Genomic DNA, 24,015 nt, shown 5'->3' with positions numbered 1-24,015 from the left:
TACCCGCCTTAAACTATAGTATATCCAACTTTATACGCGCAGTTAATTTTGGTAATTGGTAGAGCAGGTCATACAGCAGAGTATGGGTTGGCAGTGTCAAGTCCGTTGTCCAATTTGAAAATCGATTTCTATAAAATCCTTTTTATACTCTCGCAACCTGTTGCTACAGAGTATAATAGTTTTGTTCACCTAACGGTTGTTTGTATCACCTAAAACTAATCGAGTTAGATATAGGGTTATGTATATATAAATGATCAGGATGAAGAGATGAGTTGAAATCTGGGTGACTGTCTGTCCGTCTGTCCGTGCAAGCTCTAACTTGAGTAAAAGTTGAGATATCTTTATGAAACTTGGTAGACATGTTTATTGGTACCGGGAGACGGTTAGTATTGCAGATAGGCGTAATCGGACCACTGCCAAGCCCACAAAACTCCATTAATCAAAAACAAATAAATTTCTATAACTAAACTACGCAATAAGATACAAGACTGTTATTTGGTACACAGGATTATATTAAGGAGGGGCATCTGCAGTTAATAGGTTTAATGTGCATATCTTCTAAACCGCTAATGGTACAATAACAAAATTCACTGGAAGCAAACCTCTATTGATGGTGTGAAAATAGTTGAAATCGGGTGGCAACTCCGCCCACTCCCCATATAACGGTACTGTTAGAAACTACTAAAAGCGCGATAAATCAAGCACTAAATACGCCAGAGACATTAAATTTTATCCTAGGGTGGTATGGGATGACTTTTTAGGAACCGCGTTCAAAATTACTTGATTTCAACAAAATTCTGTGCATAACGTTCTTTTTATATTTCTATGTCATAGTGCGAAAATGGTCGAAATCGGACTACAACCACACCTATTTCCCACATAACACCATTTTCAATTCCATCTGATTCTTTCACTTTCCACTATGCATATCAAGCAACATTGGCTTTATCAGAGTAAAACTTTGCGTGAATAATACGTTTAAGGTATGCCACCTTGTGACCAAAAATTGTCTAAATAAAACCAAAACTGTTCTAGCCCCTAAGTACTAAATATGTGGACCCCAGTGCCTATAGTTGACCTTCTACCGAAAATATCAGTCAATCCACAAAGAAATCTCAAACGAGTATACCGTTTGACTTTGCGAGAGTATAAAATGTTCGGTTACATCCAAACTTAGCCCTTTCTTACTTGTTTATATTATCTTTAGCTCAAAATTTAGTGTGTCTGACGCTTTCGTTTATTGACTTATCGCATTTTTAGTAGTTTTCAATTTAACCGTTATATGGGGTTATAATCTGATTTTAATAATTTTTACAATTTCGAAAGAAATGCTAAGCATATTTGTTCTGAGCTAATTTGGTTGATTTAGCTTAAGTGGTTTGGGAGTACAAAATTAAACCTATTAATTACAGTGGTAACATATTCTTCCACCATTAGTAATATAGTCTGCCGAGCTGTTGCAATTAGACTTTGCATTCTTGCTTGGTTAAAATACTTTCAAAGAACTCATAATTTACGTATCAGTAGTACATTAGTGACGTCATAGCTACCTTCGCTGGGCTTAGTAGCTCTCGATTTAATGTAAGGGACCTTTAATATTCAACCAAAATATCAACTTTGGTAAAATACATACAGTCTGCCATCGACTGGCTTTTAAACTATTACCAAATAAGCTTGTTAAGTAAGAGAAGAAAAATTAAATATTGACGAGCAAAAAGTCGCCTTTTAAATTTTTTGGCTTTTTGGGTTATTACCCTGTAGAAGCTGCCCAAGATATTTAAAAATAACAGAAAATTTAAGCGAAGCCAATAATTTTAAATTTCCTAAATTGCCCTCCAACATCCAGCTGTTTTATTTACTATTATTGTCATACGAATGTATAACTTTATAATGAAAATGGCCACTGCAACTTTATAAATCATCTTAGGAATTATTTTCTATCTCTACGCCATTTGCTTTGGCAGACAAACTTGCAACATCATAAATATAGGAAACCAACACCATATATTTTGTATACAATTTCATAAATAGAAAATTCAAGCTATCTGCTATTTATGGCATTTCAGCACACAACGAAACCGACATGCAACCCCAGTCGAGCGGTCTCGAAACGGTTGCGGATGTGCGTGCAAAGTAATAACAAATACACTCAAGCGAAGATACATTAAGCGAATGCATGCTATCACACCCTATATTAAGATGTCAAAATATTTTATACATATAACTGAGACTATCAGTAAGTTTTACTTCCGGAGTTACTGCAACAATTAAGTATTTAGTATAGCGCATGCTATGGGTAACTGTACCAAATGCAACTAGTTCATATAATAAACTTTTTAATAGTTCTAGTCTTCTTAGCGAACTAATGCCTTATTTTCGAAAATTGCAATATGGAAAGTGCTTATTCAATTGTTATCGATTCAATTGAGTTGTTCGGTGTCATAGGTGAGATTTCTAAAAGATTAGCTATATTAATAATAATTATATAAGTAATGATATTTTAATACCTGGAACACTTAAATATATACCTTAATCATCTTGAAATGATATGTATGTGACAGAAACACAACATATGAAGTTAAATTTAATATATTGAGTTGATGTGAAAAACGTCAACCAGCGGATCGGTATTTATTATGTTAGGGATATGAGGCTTAGACCAAGGTCCATTCATATTCCAAGCTAAACTATTAATATTATTTTATTATTTTTAAGAAAACTTGTCCATTCTATTTCATTAAAGTATCACTTACTTTAACCAACCTAAACAGTTTAAAATCAATTGGAACGCGGAAATCACTTTACAGAGTATATTAGATCTGGGCTTGTTGCAGTGACCATGAACATTGCTCAATTATACTCGAGAACATATTTTCAAGCAATTATATAAACAAATCATATAACTCACACACTGACCCACATATGTGGCGGGAAAATCATTATGTGTGGTGACTATAATATAATTCAGATATTTTCGGCATTGAACTATAGAATATGCAGTATTATAATTTCACTTAATTTAGCTAAGATATTTTATATATTGACCGATATAGCTGGTATAAGGCAATCGGAAGTTTGAAAATCTTATATTAGGTATATGGGAGATGGAGCAATATTTAGACGATTTTATTTATTAGTAATGCCAACTAAATATTATTGAGAGAAAAACATGCTCTCTATTTCATTAAGCTACCTCACATACCATCACTAATATTATATAATAGGAGTAAAGTCAACCGGATGCTGGAACATGCTGATATTAGTTATATGGGGCTAGAACAAGTTTTCAACCTATTACATGCCTCTAAAGAGTAAACTAGAAGTTCGAAAATCTTTGTATTAGATATTTGGGGGCTGAGGGAAGTATTGACCCAATGCAACTAATTTTTGACACAAAGGTATATTATTAAAGAATAGACATTTTACTTGAATTTTAATAATTTGTACGGACGGACAGATATATATATATATATATATATATTTATATAAATATTTAACTCTATATCTATCTCGTATAGTTTTAGGTAATACAAGCAACCGTTAGGTGAACAAAACTATTATACTTTGTAGCAAAAGATTTGAATTATATTAAAGTTCTTCATATAAAGCTGTAAGACAACAAAAAATAGTATTTCTCCATTAAAGAAAGAAGCGAAAGACAGTTCTGCATTCATTACATGCTACTGGAATCATTTGTTCGATTCGCTACACATATGCATATTAATTTTCCGACTAAGTGGATTAATTTAGAAACAATCGAAATGTAACTAACCAAAAAAATCAATTATTTATCCTTTATACTGATTAAAATTCCAATTGCATGCAGCAACGTGGATTCATATATATTTTTTTCAATATTTTAAGATAATAACAATAATAGTTTTTATTAAAATAAGTAAGGTCGTTATTGCACCAATATTTTGTTCATAGGCACCAATACACTTTCAAATACCCTATTTAGACCAGTTGATAAACAATTTGTAGTTTCGTGAGTTCAACTACTTGTGAAAATGGAAATACGAACCAAGCTGGGTGCAGTAAACCGCACAAGGTTGCTTTTATATAAACTGAGTAGTGTAAAACGGAAATTTAATACTCTCTTCTGCTGAAGCTGAAATGTCGTAAATTTCGAAAAATAAAATGGGAACACTTCACAGTATCCAGAAATGAAGGTTAGGGCGCAAGCAAAAATACTTATGTGGCATAAGCCGAGTGCTAACGCCAACAAGGAGTGAGTAAGGCGGCGATAATAGTGCTACTTGTAAAGAAGAAATAAAAAGGCCATAAAATATCGCACATAAAACTGTAATGTGAGAGCACTAGCATCACGCAAGCCCACACACACACACATATATATATAACGTATATACACACATATACATGCATGCGGGAAAGGTACTTTTGCATGTTTTTTATATATTATCCAAAACAACATTAAACATGCACCAACGAGCGGCAATGAGAAGTTTCATGTTAATGCCAGTGTAAGGAGCAGCAGACGCGACTGCACGTTGTATTGTACTTATACATATGTGTGCTTGCCGTAGCTTTTGCATTGCAACTACGGGCTGTAAAGGTGTATGTATGTGTGTAAGCGTTGCGGCTGCTATGTTTTGCCAGATATTTCAACGCTTTTGCCGTGGCATTTGCGCTTGTTGCTGCACTCAGTGGGCGTGAAGCAGTTTGCGAGACGTTGAAATTGGTGAAAGTGTTCAAACTTCATGCTCCGTTGCCATCAACATTAAACACAAACATATACACACACTTACATGTGCATTTAAATACAAGTATTCCCGTTAAAAATACGGTATATAACGAAACAGCAACTATGTATGCGAATTGTAAAATCTTTCCGTTTGCCAAATGGCTCAAGCTCAACACTGTTATATATGAACATATTTATGGGTTTGTGTAAATACTTCCGGTCGGGCGCACAACTAGTTCGGTGCTGCCAACATTGAAAACTGCAAAGCTGCGTTGAGCTCACAGCTGATTCCGGCACGGTAGGAGTTACTAAACGTGCCGCTTCACACTAAAATTGTCACACTATATTATAATGCAAATTGATATGAAATTACAAGTGCACTTAGAGGCATTCAAGCGTGAAGATGCCTCGCTGTTTTCGAATGTGAATCGAATGTACTGAGTCTGTTGGTGGGGTACATAATTGTAGCTAATAAAAAATAATATAAAACTGGTTGAATTATACAGTAGTTAAAGTTGCCAAGTAATTAATTGTACAACTTCCAATGCTTGAAGATCAGAACATATTTTTAAAGCCAAAAGTAATGAAGGAAAATGACCAGTTCCAGCGACATTCGGGTCTATGTAGCCAAAATAGATTTATATTCGACCAAGGTCTGACAATTCAGCGATATCCGTTTACTCAGAATTATTTAGGTAATGCTTGTTTGGTACAGCTCGTGGTATAAGTTGATCTGTGTGTGATATTTTTGCGTTAAATTAAGGTTTTATATTGCATGGTTAGAGTGACAAAAAATTTATCAAAAATCACGAAAATCATTCGCCATCGACAGAAGCAGGTAGTAATGGCGCAAAGTTCGAACTATAAGATACATGCTTTAGAAGCTCTTAACTAAGGTCCCGGAGCTTGTGGCGAGTCACTATCAATGCGTATGACCAGACGTTGGCTTGATGGTGCACAATTCCTCTTCTATTGACCAAAACAAGCCGGTTTCGGGCAATTGCTTCCTTCAGACGGTCCAACTGTTGCCAATACAGATCCGAGTTAAAGCCTTAGCAGTAGGAGAGCTGCTTTTCGATAGATTATTGACTCTCAATCCCACTAAAAACAAAGAAAAATCTTTCTGTCCTTCAACCCTGGTTGGATCACCGTTTGCGCTTTCTTACCGTGTTTCGACCGTGACCATTTTTTGTTAACGTTGTCGTAAGCCACCCAGTTTTCATCACCAGTTACCTTGCGCTTCAGAAATGGTTCTACTTTGTTGTGGATTAGCAGCGATTCGTAGATGGAAATTCAGTTCATGAGGCATTTTGAGTTAACTCGTGTGGCGCCCATACATCGAGCTTCTGGCTATATCCATACCTATTTAAATAGTTCTAAGCCTTTTGTTGTGCAATATTTAGTCAAGGAAAGATGAGACTAGTTGGCTTTTGCAGACAATAACAAAATGGATAAATTTTTGAAAGCCTAGCTAAATCATATTGCTACCAAAAGATCCGAAAAAAGTAATTTTTAGGAATTTAGAAAAAATGGCCTTCTTCATCCATACAATGGCCTTCGTACAATATATTTCGGCCAAAAAAAAAAAAAAAATCAAAAGCGTTATGTTTTTAAAAAACTGGTTAGTCATTGTATGCCCCAAAATGATGATCGTATCTTTGTGTCCGCAAATTTTTTCTAACTCAAGCAAATTTAAAAATGTATTTAGAAAAACGCGTTTCAAGATAAAGTATTGGAGGTGACTGAACTGCGCAGCTACAATTTTAGATGCTGTAACTCAAAAACTATTTACGATATCGATTTAAATTTTTAATATTTTATTTCTAAAGGTACAGTCGTTGGAAATATGAAAATACTTTTACTTTTACACGAGGTGTGCCAGTTGAAGTCAGACATTTCAGCTGTCATGGTTAGGTTACAGAATAGGACCATATGCCGTGCGATCAAAAAAAAAAATAAAAAATAAGTCCTAGAATTTATTGTTATATAAGAATATATTTGCAAATATCTATGAGTATACCTATGATAAATTAAATTACAATTTCGCTAAGCTACCTCTCCATATACAATATTTAACGAAAATATGATGTCGTAAGCAGACGTCATTCGCATTTGGCACACGCAGAACCCACATGTAGGTACGCTAACACCAACGTGATGCTTCATATTTGTTTGGCTGCGGTAGAGCACAGCGATATGTAGCATGTAGGTTTATTGTTTTCATGATACTCAGGAAACAGTATAAAACTTTCACGCTTGACAGTTGACACATACAGTAAGCCAACCAGCAAACTATACAACTAAGCAGTCAACCAGTCAGCTGGCTAGCAAGCAGAAGCAAGTGAGCACATGAAAAACAGAATTCTAAAAGAAATGAGGTTGGTATTTCCGCTTGCATTCATTCGAAGAAAGAATGACTGCGCATTGTAGTGGTAGTGAATGCAGGTTGAATTGCATGGCGGCGCTCACAAAAAACACACCTACCTACTAAAACAAAAACATACTAATATATACTTTTGTATATATGCATATATACACATTCGCATAAGTAAAGGACAATTGTACCAGCATGCAAATAAGTCACATGCAGTTGCGAGCAGTCATCGAGCTAGAGCCGCGGGTGGAAATAGACAAATAGTCGGACGTGAACGGTTGAGCGCATAGTTGGCATAAAATGCCCGCATCGTAGCTGCAGAGATATTCTTTGTAGAATTCTTTGCTGTTTTTTCTCTCTTCTCTTTTTTGAGGTGTGCAAAGTGTTTGATTGTGGGAAATGTGTGTGTGTCTGTTTATTTACGAGTGTTTACATACATACATGCATGCATACTTGAGCAGATGTGCATTTTATAAGAGTTGAAGTAATTACTTCTAAAAATTACATATTAATTTTTTCATTAGCTTGATAGCAGTTGTAGTTGAGCATTACTGCGTTTATTTTGAAAAAATATTGATAGAAAATAGAAAATGGGTACAAAACTATTTTTATACTCTTGCAAAATGTTGCTCCAAATTATAGGAAATTGCCTTATATTTTTATATGGTATATAAATGATCAGGATGACGGGACGAGTTGAAATACGGGTGGTTGTATGTCCGTCCGTGAAGGCTGTAACTTGGGTATAACTCAAAATATCTTGATGGAACCTTGTACACGATTACATTGGGGAGGGGCATCTATGGCTCACAAAATTTTGAAAAAATGGTTTAAAGTATATAAATTTATACAGAAGAAATCTTTTTGATTATAAATCCGCCCAATATAACGGATTTGTTAAAAACTTTTAAAAAGGCAATACAATTTACATCCGGAGTGGCACAAGGGGATTTTATAGGAGCTGATATCAAAATTTGACTATAAATAGTGAAATCACATATCTCCGAAACTACTTGATCAATTTAGGTAAATAACATTACTCTGACGATCCTATGTTACAATGTGAAAATTGGTGAAATCGAACTACAACTACGCCTACTTCCATATAACACAACTTTAAATTCCACATGATTCTTACACTTTCCAGTATATAAATCAAGCACCAAAGACTGTATGGGGACAAAACTTTGCACAAATAGTGCCTTTGATACCATCGCAAGTCTAAACATTGTCACATATGTCAGCCAATGAACTAGTTATTTTAACGGAATTAAGGGAGCATTATTTTCTAAAAACGTTGTATCTTTGTGCCTAACACGAATAAAACTTGCCTTATCTCCCAAAACATTGATATTCAAGATTGTGAAACGTCCAGCTGACTTGACTCGATATATATGTTTATAAAATGGCTTGAAAATAAGTTCTCAAGTATATCTGAGCAATGTCAAAAACTAATGAAATCAGCCATTCCATTTCATTGTCCCAATATATCCTATATAAATATTTCCGACTTTCCACCTAACTTTTAGGTTAGTCAAAATGCGTAATATTTTAATGAAATTAAGTATACACGTTTTCACAGAAGTAAAAAAAATTATATTTATGGTTTGGCGCTCAATATAAATGTATTAGTCATGGTCTAAACCTTATATCCCCAATTTAATGAATTCCGATCCTCTGGTTAACGTTTTTATCTCATTTGGAAATGAATATAGTTTTATTTTCGCTGACGGGGTGTGAAATATTGTAATAAACCTTACGGAGACTATGACCTTCAAAATAGGTTGATATGATATCAAGTTTGATTGTAATCTATTCACGATTTCGTCGAAGATGAAGTTGCACCCTTTGTAACACGCTACCCTTTGTAATACCAAGTTTTGGCAGCACCTGGAGATATATAGACGGCTTTGATCGTTGCAATTTATTTATTTTTCAGCTGTTTAATTATCGGTCCAGTCTTCATTTTTAGGTTGGCATTACCAATGACACTTCTACTGAAAATAGTTGAAGTTCGTTATACCAAAAAAAAGTTCGATTGTTGGATAATAAATAATAAAATGTTGGTAATTAATAATAATCGTGGTCATTAATAACACTGGCTGACTATATGTTTAATATACTTCAGAATCAGATACGGGGCAGAAATAAGTTAAAAACGAGTTTATTCAATACCATGTACATATATATGTTAAATAATTTGTTATGCTCTGTATATTACAAATTATTCGTATGTTATGTATGTATGTTTACAGTATTAACAATATTTTCAGAAACATCTATTGGATTGTTCAAATCTATACAAATAACCAATAAAAATACGCATATCAGAAAAATATTTAATACTCTTTTCACCTGTGTAAATTGAGATAATATGGTAAAAGGTTGGTACTACAAATCATTCAACCGGAAAAAACAAGTTCTTCAACCAACTGAGGTACAAAACGCAAATTTGGTTCGGAGGGTAACAGAAAAGAGGACCTCACTTTATAATCGGTTTAATATAGTATGTATAAATATATATATATCTCGTAAATGATTTAAGTTTTTCTATCCAAACTTGATGAGCATATTTTGTTTTCCGCCATTTATTAGTGCATTTTGTTAAAATGCCCACACCCTTTCGAAAAATATTCATGATTTAGAGTACTTGTCGGATTTATGATAAATTTGATTCTTTACAATATGGTTCAAAATGGAATTGGTTGTATTTAATCAAGAAGGACGTCAACTTTTTCTATAACATCATCATCAGATTATGTTTCTTTGCAATACAAAGACATACATGTCAATGAAAATTGTTTCGATATCTTGATAGAAATGTGGCATGTGACATACTCTCAGGATCAAATTTGATTCGAAGTGGTCCATATAAATTACTTGCGGAAACCAAATTAAAAAAAAAAAAACTATGTAGACTGGTAAACATTTTTTTTTACGTTCGAGTGAAGCTTGATCTCCAAGTGTCAGTTTTTGATGTTTGTTTGCATCGCCAAAAGTTTGTCTGACAAATGGATTCACGGCAGGAGTGGCGGACTCTTTTTTTGGTGCCGTGGTAGAGTACGTGCAACTCGAACAAATTTCCATTTTTTTATTAAAATTTTACTCTGTATTTTTCTGTGAATTCTTTAATTATTTATAAATACAACCTATAAATTTTACTACAAAATGGCTTTTAAAATAGCAACTATCAAGCTAAACCGTGAATACTTCAGCTTAGTGCAAAAGTGGATAGGTGATGTCAGAATACCAAAAATTTTTCAAAAACAACGGTATGTACAGATCAGCGTATAATATAAATAAATAACTATATTTTCTGATCAGTAAATACAAATTTTCTCCATTATCCCTCCAGCAATCAACTTCTACTAAGACTATATTCATACTAAATAAAGTTTTCTAACTTAATAACCGTGACATAAATTATTTAAATGTACATAATTTTTACTCAATTTGCTTTAATTCAATACTCTCGTATTTAAATCTATAGTCATAGATATTTGCAAATTTTGTGCTAGTGTTTGTGGTCGTGATTGTAGGCGTAAACCACAAACCCACAAATGTATTGTATGACACTTATTCGAGCATTAAATGTATGCAAACCGATGAACTCGCACACATAACATACCTATATACGCGCATTTATGTAGGTGTGCACACACCCGCAGCGCTTGAATGTGTCATGTGCTCGAGTGTAATAAAAAGTAACAGCACAACTTTCCTGACATGAACTTCTCCACTATTAAACTGTATATTGTACTGCAAGCTATAACATTTCACATTTCCGATATGCTAGAACAGCGAAAAACAAAAAGAAAAAAAAGTGAAGAGAAGAAAATAATAATAATAACACGTATATGCAGAATGGTAATAGTGGTAACTACAATTTTCTACATTACAAGCACTTTGTTGTCGGACATGGAGTATGGTAAGTGAGTAAATATGTATGTGTCTGTGTTTGTGTAGGTAAATATATTTTCGATAAAGTAGTTATACACATATAGTATTGTACATAATAGTTATACATTTATATATATATATATATATATATATGCGAGTATATATATATTCGAAAGATACTTACATATATATTCATTGTTGGCATAGTTTTACGTTTATATGTGTATATATATGTATGTTTACTTATACTAGAGTTCTATGCAGATATGTATATGTGTGCGTATAAAAATTTGCTTGCTCGCATCTGCAACAATTCTACAAACCCGAAATTTAGCCTATAAATTATGCTGCAAATTTTATTGGCATGAAAAGTTGCTAGCGAGGATAAAGCTTCAACCTACTAGTTGCCAAATATGCACCATATACCATATGTACCTTATATATGTAACAATATTGTGTATACATATATGCTGATGATGTATGTGAACTATGTACGTGTTGGTGCAAAACACTGCAAGCTATGCTGTTTTGTCTTTGCTACAAATAATGGTTGTCTGTGATTCTCAAATGCCTTCGCATCCTGGCAGTTACAAACATACGCACATACATATGCTCAGATATAATATATGCAGATGTATAAATTCGCATGCATATTTGAGCATTTACATACATATATGAACAATTAATATACATATAAGTTTGTGTCAGCAGGCAGATAGTTGAGATCTTACTACACAAAAGTACGAAATTTGACTTAACCTCTACATGTAAATGTGTTTGTGTATTCTAATAAACAATTATATCTTAGTTTTAGTTTTGGCTTGCATACAACAGTGTACATCGTAATTGGAGTAGCAGTCTGCTATATCTGATGTGTTTCTGTTAATTTCAAACTTGCAACATGCAATTTTTGTGAAATATCTGTGATATGAGTATGAGTGTTTACTCGCTGCAGGCATAGAAAAATCATTTTATTTTCGTTTGCAATTTGTGTTTGTTATTTGCACACATATGTAAATATTATTTTTCATTTTAAAATAATTCGTTCTTTAAATAAGATTTTTTTTTTGTTATTAAAATATGGAAGCAATAGCATTTGGGAGAAATTTGGAAACTTGACTAAACTGCCTAAAAGTTAGACATATGCTTTATTGGCTTAAAGAAAATTTTATCGTCTTTAAAATTGTATTCAGTTGGGAAAATAGTTTAAAAAAAGTTCTTTGTTCAATCCGCTGTAGTGTCGAGGTAGTGGAGGACAGTCAGCTTGGGCGCTTAAAATTGTACTTGACTTTCTTTCAAACTGTTGCTTTTTCGTTTTAAATCAGGGGAATAGTATTCGCAGCTTATCGCACTTAACTTATAGCTTCATAGTTACATTATATATTTTTAAAAACACTTTGTTGATCATATTTTCGGTAAAAATTTCAACCTATTTTTTACAAGTCCACCAACTTGAGAAGAAAAGCCAAACACAACCATTCTTTGATAGTAAGTTGTATATTAATAAAAGAAAATTTAAATTATATACATTTACATGTTTAATTAAGCATAAGAGAAGGAAATTCGATTTCGTTTTCCTTACTCCAGAATTCATCGTAAAAATTAAGACTCTTTTGTACTCTAGACTGTTCTAACCTCAACAAGTTCTTTTCGCTTTTTCCGCTATATCAGTACATGAAAAGAGAGTTCGATAACGAGCTTTTAAAACTTTTATTAAATATTAATTGGAACATCAAAAGGTTTTAAAACATGCTTGAAGTTAGAGTAAATGGAAGGGAGACTAAGGAAACTCATATTCAGCACCTGCTGAATCGAGATTGTAGTGTAGAAAGTCTGTATTTATTCGATAAACAATGGGAAAAGTAGATTTAAGAGATTTTAATAACAAGAGAACGGTAGGTATGCGTTAACAACTTCAAAATATACCATAATAAAAGTAAAAATAAATATCAGCTATTAGCAGCAACAAAGGGAAACCGACTTGTATGGCATTTTGACAACTCAACCAACTTCCATTTGAAATAATATTACAAACAAGTATACACACAGTTAGGTTATAAGAACAACTGACGACTACAAAATTAATTGCAATTTATTTCTGATGTTATGTATAACAACCATATTTATTTTATGTACATACATGTATCCATAAATGTGTACTTATGTGATGTTCTTCTGAAACAAACAGCAATTTCATTGATTGCTTTTGCCACCGTTATCAGGAGAACGACCACCCCGTAGGCAATTTGGGTTGCGGTCAAAATTTTGCTTCCCAAAATTTCTAACAGCACACCCTCAAATGGTGGAAATATTACACGCCTATATAATATTATATTCCAACTTCGATATATGCACAGAATATACAAGGTTATATACAAGAATATATATACCTACATATCTTGCGCACAATCTCTTACTCGGTTTTCCTCTTCAGTGCTCCAATGGCTGCGGGCATGTATGACAAATGTTTTCACAGTGAATTTTTTCTTACTTGGCAAATTTGTTAGTTTTCTTAATAAAAATATATTTGTTAAAATAATCAAACTTTTATTTACATAAAATGTAAGTCAAATAAGAATATGGAATATTTAATTTTGTTCTTGAAATGTTGCGGAATTTTGGAAAGTCAATTTATAGTGGTTATTTAAATTAAATATGACAGATTTAATAAATTTTTAATTTAATCAAAAGAATTCTGCATCAATCCTTTGAATTCATTAATAGTGGTAATTAATATTGTATTTATTTAGCTTTATTTATGAGAAAGCAATCGGAGAAAAAATAACAGTGGTTAGAAAGAAAAGTTCGAGTTTTGAGAATGTAAAGGGAATAAAATAATGACATGAAACATAAATTGTTGCTTTGACTTTTACAACTAAGCATTTGATATTTCTGGATATAAAGTTTCAAACACTAGTTTGGTATATGTATATGTATGTATTTGCTTTTGTTAAGGGGTTATATACAGTAAGAAGGCCGAATGAAAGTGAATTTTCCAGAAGTTTTTCGGAGAAAACTTTAAAATGTATTGATCTAAAAAGTTAAACACATATTATGGTATCTTTAAACTTTATTTTAATGCTAAGTTTAAATTATCCTAATACAAACATAGTTGTTAGATTATGCATGAACTAAAAATTACACTTTCAAACTCGTAATAAATGACAATAGAGGTATATAGTTTATCACTGGTTAAGAACCAAACAAGGATAAGCTGCGCTGACTCTAGAAATAAATTGAAGCTTCCGATTCTAAGACTCTAACTATGTACTGTTGATCATCGGTAAATTTCCCAGAATTTTGGTAGCACTTATCTGTTAGTAAACACAACTTAAAAGGCGATACTAGAGTCAGTTTCAAGAACTCTGTTATTTGGATAATCCAAAGTATATGGTATGTATTTTTGAGCTGTACCAGGTCTGTTAAATAATTAAGGTGAACTTTAATTTTTCTCAAACGATATTTTTTTCTTCATCAAATTTTATTTTGAGACAAGTGTGCCTACATAACAAAATAAAAATCGATAATCGAAAGTACGCAGCCGGTGGAATTTGAAAATTCACCTTATGTTTGAACAGACCTCGTATACACCAAACTAAAACCAATGCCTAAATGTATCGCCTTCTTACAGTAAAATGTTTATTGATAAGAAATTCACAAAAAGCTTAGGAATTATAACTTCACTTATTAAAATATTTTATCAAAAAATAACTATTTTAAGTTGCATTCTGATACTACTACCCATACGATGGGGTATTGTATTGACTTTTATAATATTTTGTGCATTGCATTTAAATTTTTAACTTCTGCTTTGGTTATACCTATATCTAGCATTGAAAACAAAGTAAGATATTTCCTCTCTTTAATGTGACCATTGCAAACAGCAATCCATGTTTTATTTATCGATTCTAAAGAATACACTTTTATATAAAAATGAACAAAAAGTGCTAGTAGAAGTTTAGAGTAATCATCTGCATATGAATTTTCGGTGCAAATGGCCAAATGTAAACTTTTACTCAACAATGCCCGAACAAGTCGGTTAAGTTTTGTTTAAAATAAGATACAAAATAAACCCACAACAATGGCATAGAACGTATGATTTCATATCTATTAGTGACAATTATTATCCCTATTACGGGTTTCAAATCGAATCAGTTGAATTGAAGGATTGTGTAATTCAACTTTAGATCAATCAACGTTTTTTTGGTATTACGAACTGTAATTATTTTCAGTTGAAACTTCATAGGTTTTACCAACCTAAAAAGTGCAGATTGTGCCGATAATTAAACAGCTAAAAATATTGGTGCCAAAACAGATTTGCTGCGTATAAGAGGAAACCTTCGTTATCACTCAAAAAGTTTGGATCCTCCTTACTCCAAGCAAGCCAACGTTTTATTGACAATTGAATGGGTTTTAAAATTGTTGCATATTCATTATATATTTTCCTTTAAATAATGAATCAATTTGTTTTCTACTAAATGAGATTAAGGAACCTTACTACACAGTTTCCGTTTTCTTGCTGACGGTAGTTACCAAATTGCAGATTCAATAATTTTAACTTTAGGCAGGCGCAGACTACGATGTCTGCTGTTGCTAAATAGGTTTTAAATATGATGAACACCGAAGAGAGCACAGCGTCTAAAAATTTAATTTTACTCGAGAAGTATATTCTTAATATATTGTAATGACTATTTTTGTTCGAAGCACACGGTCCTTATTGTTATTTTTACTGTTTCCAAATTGTAGCTTGCCTCGTTTACTTTCGTTTTTTCTCCTAAGGCTCAACAATTTTTTCAACTTTCTATGTATGTAAGTATTTGTACAAAATAATTGATTAAAATAGTTTAAAACTATATATCAAATACTTTATTTAGCCGTTATACATTTTCTGTTAGTATTTATCTAACATAAACACAGTAATGTCCAACTACAACTGCTACCAAGCAGTTAAAGTGTTTTGATATTCAACGCCACTGGCGCAGAGTTGAAAACTCTAATACCATAAAAAAGTTGAAATTTGACAACACTTCAACCCAAACTTTTTTTGACGGATTGCGCTGATATCGATAATAATTAATTTTAAAACTTCAAAACAAAACAAAATGCAGTTGCCTGAAAGACCGCAATAGAAGCTTTTATTTCGAAACCTGGTCCTTATGTTTACTTCTTAATGAACGAAATTTTTGTTATTTGTATTCTCACAACAGAAACAGAAAATTATGAAATAAAAAGCTGATCAAAGATCTGACTTTGCAAAGCATAGAAAAGATTCAGTACTGGCACCTAAATTATTTCAAAAATTGATTCAATGTACTTGATGTTACATAAGATTAAATTCATAGCTGAGTTTACAGAATTGTGATATGTAGGACTATGCGTATAAGTAACATTTTCTTAACAAAGTTCACGAACGTGACTCAACAGATTTGCATCATTTTAGTTGTAAGCAATAAAAGTACATACAATAAATTGTCTAAAGCACACACTTCTACTCATACAGTAAAAGCATTTTATTTATCGAACTGTGTATATGTGTGTAGAACATTTATGTCACCACAGCGCTGCATTATGAAGCTTGATGATGGTTTAATGTTTACTCAACAATAAAGGTTCATTTACATTAATACATAAATTTAGCGATGCATAAGCAAATTTATGTTCGCTGTAACAGCAGACTTGACAAATTACTGTCTATCATAAATATACAGTTCACGCATTTGGTATGAACAAACTGAGTGAACAATGTCAGTGGGTTAACGGCTTGTGAAAAATTATTTCGTACTTGCGACTATGTAACTGTTAATATACGTATCAACAATTTATGTACATTTTTTATATTTTACGTAATTTTTTTATTAAAGCATTTCGTACTTACCATCATGTGAGTCGTAGAGATAAATTATTTTACGCCATCCATAAAACTGTATTGTATCGATAATCGCCTGATGATAATCCGGGCGCATACTTATGGCATAGTCCAGGAAACCGGATGAGGGCGTCAGCACCTAGCAGCCGCGTGCAAGCGTATCCGAAATGACGGCACAGTAAAATTAGGTATGGAAAAAAAGAAACAAAAGTAAATTGTAGTGTGAATTGAAATCGTGACGGTGGCGGGTGGCGAGTGTGCGCAAAAACGGCAATTGGCGGCGCATAAAAGTTGTGGCAGCAGAGTGAGTAAGTGCCGTAGCCGGAGGTGGGAGTCATCAAAGAGTATATCTGCCTCCGTGAAACTACAGCGCGATTACGCACACACACTTATAAAATGTAATTTTTTGCGGATATTGTATACACATTTATTTATCTTGTTTCATGTAAAAAAAAATATATTTTTTTTATGTTTCAGTTGCCTCATTGCTTTGCTTTTGTTGAATGATTTATGGTGATTGTAATAACAGCGGCTTAGGGCCAACTTCTACACTGCAGTGTGTTTGTGCTGTAGTGACGAAATTTCATGGTTCGAAATGTGATGAGCACTGTGCTGCTAAGAAATATGAAAGATTAAGGAATTAGCTAATGCAAATGTCAGTTGTCTTTCAGCGTGACGAATTTCTCTGAATAAGATTTCGTCAACAGAAATTTCTCTTATAAACAAAGCTGTATTTGTGAAGATATGCAGATCTCCCATCACAAATTCGAAAGCATTCTATTAAATCTGTGTATGTAGTGGAGTATACAGTAGACTGTTAGTAAATATTTATGTAATTTCTATAAGCATAGTAACTGCCCACAGCTGTTCCAAAGACCCGTCATGCCATAGCCCACAGGGCCGACAGACCACTATTACTTTAGCAGTTTAAGCAGCCGTTGGTGTTGATGTTGTTGTACTCATATAACTGAGGTTTTCGACACGACGGAATATTATATGCTCTTTAAACATGTTACTGGTTCGTTAGGTTACGGGATTTTCAGTATGGGTGTTTTGGGGTGTTGTCTTTATGCTTGTATGAAACGAAATAAAAGCTGAATTTATTATGATTTGTATGCTGCGTACAGTTTTGGACATTTATAACTTTATTAAGCATTTCATAAATTTTCGGAAACGGTTTACTGTTATCGCAGGCCTTTGTCCACAGTTTTTTGTCGCTTCCAACATAGTTGCAGGCGCTTTGTGTGCTGTTCTTTTTCAATACAGATAGCGTACGCTCCATCAAATCGCGACATCTTTATTGTTTTAGTTAAAATCTGCTTTATTACCACTGAGGCGTATGATTAACATTTAATAAAAATATGATTAAATAAAATTTATGTGCACAACATAAATTTAATGTAATAAAGATTTTTCGCTTTGATCGAAGAAAAATTGTAAAATATAGCGAATTTTCTCTTTGTTGGTGTCCATCTTTGACGAGCGCTCACAACGTACTGAGTCAATCAATCGAAAAACTGTCAAAGATAAACTTTTAGCGCGAATAAACACGTTTTCAGCGCCGTATAGTATGACATGACAGTAACGCCATCTCTTAGATAAAAACCGAACGAACTTTTTACTGGATAATATATGGTATAACTAGAAGTGCGAATATATTTGTATATATTTGGTACATATATGGAGCTAGGGGAAGTAGTGCACCAATTCAACCCATTTTTGCCACAAGGGTATACTATTATCAATTAAAGATTATCCCTGTCATCTAAGTACGGAGATATGTGATTTCACCTAAACGTGGGCGGTGCGTCCGATTTGAACCCCGGCTCCTATAAAACCCTCATGTATCATCTTGCGGATAAAATTTAACGTTCATGACCCTTTTAGTTGTGATTAATCGCACTTTTAGTAAATAGTTTTTAGCGAACTCGGTTTATTATTCGGTTTTATTCATTTTCACACTGTCTGCAAGAGTTCTTAAACAAAGTTGTCCTTCGTTGTTGCTATAAGAATTGCGCAATCATTAAACAAATTTTGTGAATGCTAGGAAGAGTACCAGGGAATTATTTTTTTAAGACTGTCTTCACTACAAATGTTTCAACTATAATTTTTCATACATCTCAACGCAAAATGGTGCCAAATCGCTGAACTGAAGCGCTCTGTGCGTTTGCTGGAACAATTTTGATTTTATACTGAGCAGAATCGACAGCTGTTCCTTAAAAAAAGTATACACCTCTGAGATAATGAATATATGAAGAAAGATATCGATACTAAGTAGTTAGATGCCTTAATTTAAATAATTATAAAAGCCTTTGTTTCTACTCGCATTATAAATTTTTCAGGCATGTCTAAAATTAAATTTTAAAAATGTTTAGTCTTCGGACAAAGAGGGCCCAACATAGATATTGAAGAAGCTATCGATACACATTTTGAACTGAGACACTCTATACATTTCTTTATTAATCTGGGTGTCAACAAAACTGACTATCTGAAGCTGCGCTTAATGTAATAATGACTTAAGAGTTCAAGTTATGAACGAAAATCGAAAAAAATTTTCTCTGAGTGGAACATTAGTTAAACATCTGCTCTTTTTATCTCGCCTTAAATACAATATATTTAACAATGTTCTTCTAGTTATAAAAGGGTCATGAACGTTAAATTTTATCCGCAAGATGATACATGAGGGTTTTATAGGAGCCGGGGTTCAAATCGGACGCACCGCCCACGTTTAGGTGAAATCACATATCTCCGTACTTAGATGACAGGGATAATCTTTAATTGATAATAGTATACCCTTGTGGCAAAAATGGGTTGAATTGGTGCACTACTTCCCCTAGCTCCATATATGTACCAAATATATACAAATATATTCGCACTTCTAGTTATACCATATATTATCCAGTAAAAAGTTCGTTCGGTTTTTATCTAAGAGATGGCGTTACTGTCATGTCATACTATACGGCGCTGAAAACGTGTTTATTCGCGCTAAAAGTTTATCTTTGACAGTTTTTCGATTGATTGACTCAGTACGTTGTGAGCGCTCGTCAAAGATGGACACCAACAAAGAGAAAATTCGCTATATTTTACAATTTTTCTTCGATCAAAGCGAAAAAGCAGCCAAAGCGGCTGAAAACATTAATTTAGTTTATGGGCCCGATACTGTAAATGAACGTGTAGCACAAAAGTGATTTGCTAGGTTCCGTTCCGGTAATTTCGGTGTCAAAGATGAACCACGCTTCGGGAGGCCTGTCGTCGAAAATTGCGATAAAATCATGGAAATAGTGGAAACAGACCGTCACGTGAGCACTTATTTAATTGCTGAGGAACTAAAGATAAGCCAGAAAACCGTTTGGAACCATTTGCATAACCTTTGATTCAAAAAGGTGCTCGATGTTTGGGTGCCACAGAAACTAACGCAAAAAAACATAATGGACCGAATTTCCTTCTGCGAATCGCCGCTGAATCACAACAAAATCGACCTTTTCCTGAAGATGATTGTGACTAGCGATGAAAAATGGGTCACTTATGACAACATCGAGCGCAAACGGTCGTGGTTAAAGCTCGGGGAAGCAGCCCAGACGGTGGCCAAGACCGGAAGGTTTTGCTGTGTGTTTGGTGGGATTGGCAAGGAATCATCTACTACGAGCTGCTTCCTTATGGCCAAACGCTCAATTCGGCCCTCTACTGCCAACAACTGGACCGCTTGCAGGCAGCACTCATCCAGAAGAGGCCATCTTTTATCAACAGAGGCCGAATTGTGTTCCATCAGGACAACGCCAGGTCACACACGTCTTTGGTGGCTCGCCAGAAGCTCCTGGAGCTCGGATGGGAGGTTCTACTGCACCCACCTTATAGTCCGGACCGGGCACCAAGTGATTACCATCTTTTCCTGTCCATGGCGAGCGCGCTTAGTGGTGAGAAGTTAACCTCAAGAGAGGCCTGTGAAAATTGGCTCTCCGAGTTTTTTGTCAATAGGGACGCAGCCTTCCACGAGAGGGGTATAATGAAGTTGGCATCTCGTTGGCAACAAGTTTACGAACAAAACGGCGCATATTTGACTTAAATCGGACAAATGTATACAAAGTTATCATCTTTTGAAAAATCAATAAAAACCCGAACGAACCTTTTACTTTTCCTAATATATACATTTTGTACGGTTTCCGATGTTTCCTTCTGGTTGTTAGAAATTTTGTAACAAACTAAAGGTACCCTGCTCATGGTATAATAAAACGGTAAAAACCATGTAAAGTAATAAAAGCATACTTTATTTTATTGTTTTTTGTTATTTTTGCGTATTTAATTTTTTTTGTTCCATATGCTTCTAAACGTATCTCAATTAAATGCATTGTAGTGTGAAAATAGTGTGCTTTGTATTTATTTTAAATTGTTTAGAGGGACATTGATATGAATGTGCTTTTGTTGAGTTAAAACGAGTGAGAAACTGATTTTAAATCTAAATCGTAAAAGCCTTTGTTATAGTGGCACTTGTTATTTCAACGCCATGAGTGGAAAATTCGGGTTTGCAGAATATACATATATATATGGCTGAATATATAACGGTTCATATATAAATATATATTCGTATTTCTGCTACTAGTTTTTGTTGCACTCAACCACTCGAGCAACTGCACACTTAACACATTTCGGTAGAGACAATATGCCGCAAAAAATCCGCTTCGCATATAAAGTTGCAACAAATACAAAACCCTCAACACAAAGCCACGCGAAAAGTGAAAAACGACAGAAAAAACAATGGCAGCAAGTCAAGTGCGTTGGTAAAAATGGCACAACGGCAGCTGCAGTGCTTGACTATCGATATTTTCATGAAAATACCACGTTTATTATTTATCTGTGTGCACACACATATATGTATGTGAGTGTGCAAATGTGTTAGTGTTTGTTTAAGTGTTAAAAAAGTTAGTTTGCACAGTGCTGTCACACTTTTTTGCCATTTCAAATATTCGCGTTGCCACATACTTTTTTGCTTTGCATATTTGCATTGTTTATGTGTTTTTATGTATTTTTATAGTTAAATTTTTTTTTTGTAAATTTTTTGTTGATTTTATGTAATATAACTAGTGTGGAATTCCGGCTTACTTTCTCTGGAAACCATGGCGTCACGAAAGGCATTTGAAACGTATTGCTGTACGAGTGCAATGTATCAAATGAATCCGGTGATACAGCGCCCAACATGGAATAAACGCCACGCGAAAATTGATTGCATACTGTGAGGCGCAAACGCGTGCATAGGAAAAAGTGTTGATGCGAATGTTGAGTCACGATATGTTGCAGCATTAAATATGAGAATAGAAGAGAAACAAAAGCAAATAATTAAAAATTGTTTATGTATTGTAACTGAAATGTGTGTAAATGTATGCGTGTATGACTGTGAATTTTGTTGAGGATGTTGCGTAAATTTATGTGAATGGGGGATTTTGCTGTTTAAATCGGGAAAATGTGCATAATTAATCAGCAGCATGGTGACAGCAACAGCAACAGCAACAGCAGCAGCAGCAGTAGCAAGAGCAGTAGTAGCAGCATCAATAGCATTGACAGCCGCAGCGCGCTTGCGGCAATCAACGAGCGTATGACACACATTCGCACGCGCGTGCGCTTGCCACATCCACAGTTGCCGCACAAGGCCACCATGCTGCAGTCACGTGTTCTGCTCAAATACGTATTAAACATTGATAAGTGTGTTTTTGTGCATGCATATGAATATGTAGGGTATACTTTTCGCTTCGACGTACTTAAGCGTGACAATTTAAATGCATCCGCCGTATTGATGACATCCACGTATGCCTGCAGCTCGAAACGGCGTGACGATACGTTGAGATTGTGATTGAGCATTGCGTATTTAAACGCAGATTGCACCTCATCGGTGCCCTGCTCAAATATGGCGCCTGAAAAAGAGAGAAAAATAAAGTTGAATATTTTGCTATAAATATATCCTAAATTTTAAAGGTATTATGTATGGATAATTAAAAATTATGACTTTATTTCGATTCTTGAATTAAAAATGGTTACTTTATGATACATGTATGACCCATATGCTAGTATGGATCGTTTTAAGCTGTTCCAGGTTGGTTTATGATTAGGCAAGTACGTAAATTCACTCAAAGAATGGAATTTTCATAGAAAGGGATAAACTAAATTGTCAAAATAAATAAGTACAAGCCGCAGTAACACTAGAAAACATCGTGAAATTTCGATAAACTTTGTTGGGTGACCGTTAGATCAAATTTTGTGCCATGTGTTATGAACATTGATTAACAAGACATCGATTCAAGGGACAATCTGAAACGGTGTTACTCTCAAATTCTAAAATTTCATATTATTTTAGGATATTGGACTTTGCCGAAAATAATAAGTACGAAAACAATACAGTTACAAAGCTTTCGAAAGTATATACATTCATAAATGCATTGCTTATTTGTCGAAATTGAATGTAACCTTCCTTCCTTATTACATAAGCACTCTGAGCTATACTAATTTTACTTAATTTTAATACACATTAATATTACCAGATATCGACATTAGAAAATATGATGTTTTAAAAAAACTAATATCTCCAGCACACATTTTACATTAGCAGTAAAAAATAGGGGCATACACTGCGTATAATGAACAAAATAAATCTCCACATGCAAAAAACTTTTCACATTTTAAATAACAAGTGGAAGTATAAGTTCATGCTATAACTCAGTTCTTTTTTATGTACATAAATCATAATTCAAATTTTCACCACATCTGAATATTTGACTCCAAAGTTTTTAACATGCCCATTGTTGCAAATGGAAGAAATTAAATTAACACTTATGCCGCTCGTTAAAATGAAATATGACAGGGCATTACGGTTTGTGACTGTAACTAAAAATAGCAATATGTATATACTTATTTACAAGTATGTAAAATGGGGAGATAAAATCCTTGTATATTTTAGTCTGTGAAGTCCATCCGATTTTGCAAAAGGCTCTTTAAGAGAAAAATTAAAACTAAAACAAGTAAGGAAGGGCTAAGTTCGGATGTAGCCGAACATTTTATATTCTCGCAAAGTCAAATGGTATACTCGTTTGAGATTTCTTTGTGGATTTTTGTGGATTGGCTGATATTTTCGGTAGAAGGTCAACTATAGGCAGTGGCGTCCACATATTTAGTACTTAGGGGCTT

General features: G+C 33.8%; 1 protein-coding gene across 2 annotated transcripts in view; it reads right to left on the bottom strand.

Annotated features, from left to right (window-relative positions):
• Positions 1–24,015, bottom strand: part of LOC106623625 (Glutamate receptor IB) — a 103,242-nt gene that overhangs the window by 57,210 nt on the left and 22,017 nt on the right. For both annotated transcript variants that reach the window (XM_036362452.2, XM_036362461.2), the window contains exons 3-5: positions 22,596–22,748; positions 21,943–22,070; positions 16,855–16,984 (exon numbers count right to left, since the gene is read on the bottom strand). In XM_036362452.2, the coding sequence (XP_036218345.1) occupies positions 16,855–16,984; positions 21,943–22,070; positions 22,596–22,748 (411 nt within the window). The remainder of the gene's footprint in view (positions 1–16,854; positions 16,985–21,942; positions 22,071–22,595; positions 22,749–24,015) is intronic.

This window comes from Bactrocera oleae, chromosome 6 (genome assembly GCF_042242935.1).
Source record: "Bactrocera oleae isolate idBacOlea1 chromosome 6, idBacOlea1, whole genome shotgun sequence".
NCBI lineage: Eukaryota > Metazoa > Arthropoda > Insecta > Diptera > Tephritidae > Bactrocera > Bactrocera oleae.
Note: the sequence above shows the minus strand (reverse complement) of the source record. Positions and strands in the feature narration are given on the sequence as shown.